Source organism: Drosophila subpulchrella, chromosome 3R, assembly GCF_014743375.2.
Source record: "Drosophila subpulchrella strain 33 F10 #4 breed RU33 chromosome 3R, RU_Dsub_v1.1 Primary Assembly, whole genome shotgun sequence".
Classification (NCBI taxonomy): Eukaryota; Metazoa; Arthropoda; class Insecta; order Diptera; family Drosophilidae; genus Drosophila; species Drosophila subpulchrella.
The window spans coordinates 13809285-13816776 of NC_050609.1; the positions used below are offsets into that span (position 1 = coordinate 13809285).

A 7492-nucleotide genomic window follows, 5' to 3' on the forward strand; every position below is an offset into this window, starting at 1 on the left:
TTTCCGTACAAAATCAATAATTTGATTTAATAGGTAGCATTTTTTCTCCCCACTATTATTCATGATTGATGATGATTGGGTAATAAAGAACATTAATTTAAAAAATAATTATTAATAAAAAAATATAAAATAATAATTAATAAAATTATTGGCTAGTGATTTTATTGAACTTTTCAACTTTATCAACATTAAAAACGTGCTGCTGACTAAATAGAATATATTATTTTTGTCATGGATAACGTCTTCAGCATTTAAAGTCGACCATTTTTGAGTACCTTAAAATAAATGTTTTAAAAGCAATACAAATGCTAAGAATCTTATAGGATGACATGGAATACGCCTATATTTTCTCATAATTCATTTTACACCAATGTTAATTTTTACCATGACCTGTTTAAATATTAAAAAGAATGAACACTTTGTTGTAAAATAAAATTGATTTATATGAGCTAATTTGTTTGGTACTATTAGCTGAAGCTGAATATTAAGAAATAAGAATAAAAAGCAATTCTAAGTAACAACGTCTATAAGGTTTCTCGCTTTTATTCATAATTTCTTTAAAGGATTTATGAAATATCGAAGCAAAGTATCGTATAAAATATTAGATGACTGAAGTTAAAAGAAAACATATTAGGTCAATTTGTTATTATCTAAAATGTAAGCATTTATCTTCTCATTAAAAATCAAGACCAATGAACTCAAGCTGGCATGCGAATGAGTTCAGAGGCCAATATTCTTTGGAAGCTGAATCAAGTTTTGTAACTCACGTGTTGTCACTCCCATTGCAGTTACTATATTTTAAAATGTATAAAGTGTTTTAGTATTTTGTGTTTAGATTGAGATTTTGAAGTGATCGAGCTTGACTATAAAAGCTTTAATTTTCCAGGTTGAAAGTAACAGTTGAACCTGAAGCATTCATCGCAAATAACCAAATCAAAATGGCATCCCGCTTCATTGTTGTCTTCAGCGCCATAATCGTCCTGGCTCAAGGATCGAATATTTTGCCCATCGAACAGGAGTCAGAGGTTGCTGTTCACTCAGGAGTGCCCTTGTCTGGAGCTCCGGCTGTCGTAGTTTCCCATGGACACCCATCTGTGCACCAGCCCCAACGTCCCATCTACAGCCATGGCCCAGGCCCAGTAGTATCTGCACCACTTGGAGGACATCCCAGAATACTCGGATCTGGATTGGCTGGACCTCGACCCTATGTGGCTGCTCCTCTTCATTCGGCTCCTGTATCCTATGTTCGTCCTGCTACTGTGGTGGTTCCCGCTCCTCGAGTGGTTGTTCCTGCTCCCCGTGTCGTGGTTCCTGCTCCTCGAGTGGTGGTTGCTCATCCTGCCCCGGTTGTGGTTGCATCTGGTCACGGCAACGTTCACCATATCCGTCATCACGGCCAGAAACCATACTAAGTTGTAAATTGACCTTAACCCATTTGAATAATGACTATGCTACAAGAAACTGAGCTGAACTAATTTGATACTTACTTAAAACCTGTCTATAACCTGTATTAAAGCAATAGCAATGTGAATTAAAAATTGTATACCCAAACATTGTTAAACCATTTGAGTACTGCCTGCAATAAAACAAATAGTAAAACAAATAATTCTATTTATGGTCTTTTATTTTGGTTATATAAAAAAACGAAGAGTTATATAAAAATTATATTTGTCGTTAGGCGAATTAAGGGGAAGAAATTAAATTTGTCCAATAGAGTTAATTGAAACTCGAATAGGTTTTTGTCTATCAAATAATATACAAGAATTCATTTTTTTGGAAAAACAGATTATTTGTATATTAATAGACATATAAATAATAATAACAAATATACATATATTTATATGATATTAAAAATTTAAATAACGAACTTTAAAAAAGATAGTTATAATATCATCTTATTTGTACCTCATAATTAACAAATCTAATACAGCTTACTTTATTTTTATGTAATCACGGAAACAATGAAGATGCAACATAAGTTCCATTTAGCTTTTCTTTTTTCAAATTATTAATTATTATAACAAATAATAATTAAAATTCATTTTGATATATATATATATTCCATACTAAAAAATATGTTAGATCAATTAACTATAGCTACGTAATGTCATAATCAAGTTTTCAACTTCAATAACGAAATTTCCCACACGACAGTCCATAAATCATGATAGCGGCTTGATGAGGTTAGTGAACGAAATTTTAATTAAATTAGATCAAAGTGGAAACTCCAAATAAATATGATTTATTATACTAAGGTGGAATGTTTATTCCTTAAGTAAATAAGTTGTAATTATTATGTTATATTCTATAGTTTTTGCCGTTTTTTTTTTCATTATGAAAATTTCAACGCGTATAAAAAAGAAAGCATATTCCAATGGAATCATCAGTTGCTAAAAAATCATCCGAAAATTATTTTCAGTCCTGCACTTGAATAAATAGAAGCTAATATGGCAATCCGATCCGTTGTTGTGTTCAGTGTCCTGGTCGTCCTGGTCAAAGGATCGCACATATTGCCATTGGAGCCGGAGTCCGCTGTTGAAGCTCATTCTGCCGGAGGTGTTTCTTCACAAGGGGCCATTAGTTTTCCAGAAACGAGACCAGCTCCAGGATCCCAGTCTCAATCATCAGCTCCTCGTCCTGTGGGAGCACCTCGCTCTGTGGGAGCACTTCGTCCTGCTGTTGCTCCTCGTCGTCAGGCTGGATCCAAATCCCGTCCTTCAGTTGTCGTCAACTCCGGACGTCCCATTGGCGGAGGAACTGGTCATGGCCAGAATCGCAATCGCATCCAGAAACCCTACTAAATCAAATAGAAAACTGAGCCCACGAATAAACTGTTCATGATAAAACGCAAATTGGTCAAAACAATTAAATTCTCTTGATAAAATATTTAAAAGTGATACCTACTCATGAATTGTATTTGCTTTGGAGGAAAGGGACTTTTTCTAATCAAATACAGATCTATCAAAACGATCATTAATTATGTTCGTATACAATTTGATTGGTATGCATACAAACTGCATGTAAATAAATAAGACTTAAGTTATGTTTAATTCAAATTTTGTTGTAGACATAAACTTATTTTTATTTTTTTTGGTTCTTACAAAATGGTAATGTTTATTATTTATGATGAGAACAATTATAAAACCACCACAGTTCAATGTCAATAGCAAAATCCACATTTTATAAGGAGATTTGTTGTCCAAAAGTCAGACCACTACCAACATACTCAGTATGTATATGAGAAGTCCTAAAATGGCTAAAGTCTTTGTCAATTCACAAGATTGCATTACAAGCTGGCAATACACTTTGGGCCAACTATTCAAGAAATGTTTAAACCATGAAGTGCACTCGGTTAGGTGCTTAACTTGTCGCTAACGCTTTAATTGGCACATTAACCAGTTCATCAAAGGTGCTATTGGTGTTAAACTGTGGAGTTTGATTTTAATCCCAATATCTGATGTCCTACCCGCCATTGTTAAATAAATATTACTCGTGTTTTTTGTATAACAATTGTTATTATTTGCAGTAGATGGATATGTGAAAAACGTTTTAAGGATCGGCAAAAATGGAGGAGAGCTAAAGCGTCATAATATCGAAATTCATTTGGTAATTTGCTGGTGTTGTATTGTGTCTCTTAATAGGGTTTCTGGCTGCGATTGCGATTCTGGTGAGCATTTCCATGGGCAGCTCCACCTCCGATGGGACGACCTGCGTGAGCTCCACCTCCAATGGGACGACCGTGGGCGCCAGCAGATGGACGACGAGGAGCACCACCATGAGGACGATATCCGGCTTCTCCTCCACCACCCACTCGACGGGATCCTCCAACTGGACCAGCAAGAGATCCATGACCAGAGACGGGGCGTTGAGGCTGGGGAACAGCTGAATGGCCTCGTGAAGCACCAAGAACAGGAGCTCCAGATGAAACCACTCCAGAGTGGTGCACTCCAACCCCAGAATCCTGATGCACTGACGACAGATAAGATCCTTGGGCCAGGACAACCAGAGCACTGATCACGAAAATATAACGGAAAGCCATTTTATTGCTGTTTGAACTTTTGATTAGGTGCTTGATTGTTAAACGGGAAACAACTGATACTTTCCTTCAAAAACTGAATACTTTTATAGCAGAAACTCTGTGTTATTAAAAAAAATCTGAAACGCATTTTAGGGATTTAATTTTTTTTAAATAAATATTATGACAATGATGTCATTCATAAACTTAAGTTAGATTTAATCTTGAGTTTCCCGCCATGATCCAGTTTATATAATTTTGGTATTTAGCAATTAATGAATCACAGTTAAGTAGTTCAACAACCTGACTAAAAAATATAGAAAATGAGCTCCGAATTAAAGTCAGAAGCACACATTTTAACAAGCGCTTTGAAAGTTGGCTAAATTCGCAATATCAAAGAAAAAACCATAGATTTTTCTTACACGTACAAGCATATTTTGCCACATTATACTTTTTCGGACAACTCCTAAAGCAATTTATGCATAATACATGAATGGCTGGCTAACACAGAAGCCCCCTTTTCGTACAATTATGGCTAAGCTAACATTACTTGCTACCATCGATTTAATTGGCATATAGAAGACTTGATTAAGCCGTCCATTTGCCAGGCCAAAAAAGAGACACCCCATCATCGTTGTTGCCAGGAAGTCGTAAATTTGCGAAAATATTTTTGAAAATATAGCCTTTTTCAAGTGATAGATCGCAAAAATAATGGGTAACCTTGCCATATATAGCTCAGGGTCTGTTTGTTAACCATAACAATGAAAGCAAATTAGGCTCATGATTGTCTAAGAAATGGCAAACCCAATTGGGCTTTAATAGGTGGGCAATAATAATAAAAAATGGTAAAAATGAAATGTCATGGTGGCAACATTTAATGAAATTACGTAAAAAACATTCGGCAATTTATACAATTTAGAAAGTAAAGCGAAGTGTGTGAACCAATTTGGGTGTATCACTCGTGTTTAAAAAAGTTTATTTTCAATATAAAAAGTAAGAAATAATATTTTTGTGAGGTTTCTATTAGTTCTTCATTAATTTTCAACTAATTGAAACTCTACTCCAATGCAATCATGACTCATTCGCACCGTTGTCGCCAGCTGTGCGATTTGGGTGTTAACACTTTTTATTTATTTATTTTTCGTTTGTCAAGCTGACATGCAAGCGTTGCGGGTTTCCAGTTACTCGTTTTAATTTTAATTACATTTTTCGTATACAATTAGCTAACAAATCAATGAGAAACCGTTAGACAAAAAGAACAAATCGGATAAAATAAGTAAAGCAGACAGACAAAAATTGTATATCAACAATTGCTCAATCGATCCGATCAAATAACAAATAACTTTGTGCCGAATATTGACATTTCGTAAGCATTTGAAAAGTGAACGCGACAACAACAAACCTAAATGCAGTGCGTTGGTAAAAATCTTGAACATGTTAAGAATGCTGGCAAGGTTGTCTGCCACGGCAGCTGCTGTTTTGTGGGCCTCCATCACAGACCCGATCCTCCGACTTTCCGACTGCGTCTCAATCCGAGAGTCTAACTTAATTAAATTGGATTTTATGTGCCGGATTGGATCGGCCATTTGGGGCCTCGACGACCATGACGAGGTGAGGCTAATCAAATGGCCAAATTGTAGGCGCGCTTACCATTCGGCTACCACCAGTCAGATACTCAGCCAGTCAGCCGGAGTAATGAGCTTTTTGTCGGCTACACGACTCTATTATGATGAACATGGCAATCGTCCAGCGATAAATATCAATTAAGACACCGTCAAATGGCTCAATGGCAGCAAGAAAAATGGTAAACTAATACTGCAGACATGCTAATGTTTTGCTCTACATTGAGGCTGTGCGTAAACAAAAATGTCACACGCCATTAAAAATTAATAGCATGTTTAAAATCGCAAAAAGCCAAGTAAAAATAAATGCATGCCATATTAAATAGAGAAAAAGGAGTCAGCCGTAGTGGAGGCAGTCAAACCGGGTCGATAATACAAAATTTCGGCATTTAATGCTCATACGACAACGTCAACCCCGAACAAAAATTGACTTAAATAAAAGAACAAAAACGTGGCACGAACAACTTTTCAAAAAAATGCGTGGTACATTGTTAATACTGATCTTGTTTTTTTTTTCTCTTTTTTTTCTTGCTGCTCCGGTCCAAAAATGTTGCACAATATTCGTGCGTTCATGCAAAGCAATTGTCAAATGCAACAAAGCCCCAAAGCCAAAGGCCAAAAAATCGATATCGACCAAAACCCAAAAATGTACTACAGGAAAACTCCGTTCTGCGGTGCTTTGGCGAAATTAATATCAATTGCTTCGCGTTTTGACGTTTTCTGGTTTACATTTATTACCGTTGGACTCCTTTGCATTAGTTTATTGTATAGAGGTACTCCCTCCGAGTTTTGACTTATGCTGAAGGCCTGCCTGATTTGTATGTGCGGTTTGACAAATTAAATTAATTGGCTCGTACTGATATACCGCAGATCCGACGAGGCTCTAAATGATTGGTCCGCCGAAGGTGCAGCTCGGTCTGGCAAATTGAATAAGTACGTGTAGAAAAAAGAAACGACTGCAGATTGAGATTTTATTTTTTACATGGGCATTGAAGATCATAGATTGCGGTGTAGGAGTTGTTTTGCGGGTCTGAGCCGTCACTAAATAATTACTAAGTTGTTTGCTGTTGGAAGTGAAATGTGTTTTTGCTGAATTGCACTGAGTTTATTGGCTTTAAGCCAAGATAGAAGTGGTTAATTCAACTGTTACTGTATTTTAGGGTGATTATACGCAATTTTAAATGTAAATTTATATTTATTGATCAATGGCATACGCTCAATAGCCGTTAACAGAATACAAGCAACCAATCATGAGTTTGACAACATATTTCTTAAAGTTGTCGAGCCTCATAAATAAATGGTATTTATATTGTAACACAATACAAACCTTGAACTTTTAGAACTTTTTCTAAATATTGCCAACGGCCATAAATTGTGATTTGCTTATTTTATTGCATTTAAAATTACTTAAGTAATTTATTTGCTTACCAATGGCATTTTAGAATGTCATTCCGTAGACTGGATATCCAATGTAAAAAATGTTTAATAGCTTAAAAACAAATTTAGGTAAATTTATATTAAAGATTGATATACTGATGATGATACTGATTGATGTCGTGGTTTTTTTCGTCAGTCAATGGAAAAAATGCAATGATGACTTAAATTTCCAGCAAGAACATTACATAAGAACATTGACTCCATTGCCAGACAAGTTCAAGAAAAACAAAAATAATTTTTTTTCATATTATATTAAACCAAATTAAACTCTAACTAACTAATACAATTTTTACAAGGCTGTGTGAGCTGCCAAAATCAAAAGACTTAAGACACGAACTGCGCTCTACAAAACTCACCACGGCAGCATTGTTTTCACCTCACAACAAACCACACGCAGCCAAGACCGATTCCACTCAAA

At 35.6% G+C, this 7492-nt stretch overlaps 2 protein-coding genes across 2 annotated transcripts; one reads left to right on the plus strand and one right to left on the minus strand.

Annotated features, from left to right (window-relative positions):
- The first annotated feature begins 929 nt into the window (after window positions 1-929).
- Window positions 930-2801, plus strand: LOC119553538 (translation initiation factor IF-2-like). The gene is made up of 3 exons (XM_037863976.1): window positions 930-1373; window positions 2155-2183; window positions 2477-2801. The coding sequence occupies exons 1-3, from the start codon at window positions 939-941 to the stop codon at window positions 2799-2801; spliced, it is 789 nt and encodes a 262-aa protein (XP_037719904.1). The 5' UTR covers window positions 930-938.
- Window positions 2802-3634: 833 nt separating this feature from the next.
- Window positions 3635-4039, minus strand: LOC119563350 (major prion protein). The gene is made up of 2 exons (XM_037876698.1): window positions 3739-4039; window positions 3635-3708 (listed from the first exon to the last, which is right to left on the minus strand). Exons 1-2 carry the CDS (start codon window positions 4037-4039, stop codon window positions 3635-3637), a joined length of 375 nt encoding a protein of 124 aa, XP_037732626.1.
- Between the last annotated feature and the right edge of the window lie 3453 nt (window positions 4040-7492).

Excerpts from the sequence above, each read along its gene's own strand:
- LOC119553538 (XM_037863976.1), top strand. The coding sequence starts at position 939 with ATGGCATCCCGCTTCATTGTTGTCTTCAGCGCCATAATCGTCCTGGCT. Across the intron at positions 1,374-2,154 it reads TTGCATCTGGTCACGGCAAC|TCCATAAATCATGATAGCGG; the intron begins GTTCACCATATC and ends CCCACACGACAG. Across the intron at positions 2,184-2,476 it reads CATGATAGCGGCTTGATGAG|TGTCCTGGTCGTCCTGGTCA; the intron begins GTTAGTGAACGA and ends TGTTGTGTTCAG.
- LOC119563350 (XM_037876698.1), bottom strand. The coding sequence starts at position 4,039 with ATGGCTTTCCGTTATATTTTCGTGATCAGTGCTCTGGTTGTCCTGGCC. Across the intron at positions 3,709-3,738 it reads TCCATCTGCTGGCGCCCACG|GTCGTCCCATCGGAGGTGGA; the intron begins GTCGTCCCATTG and ends GAGCTCACGCAG.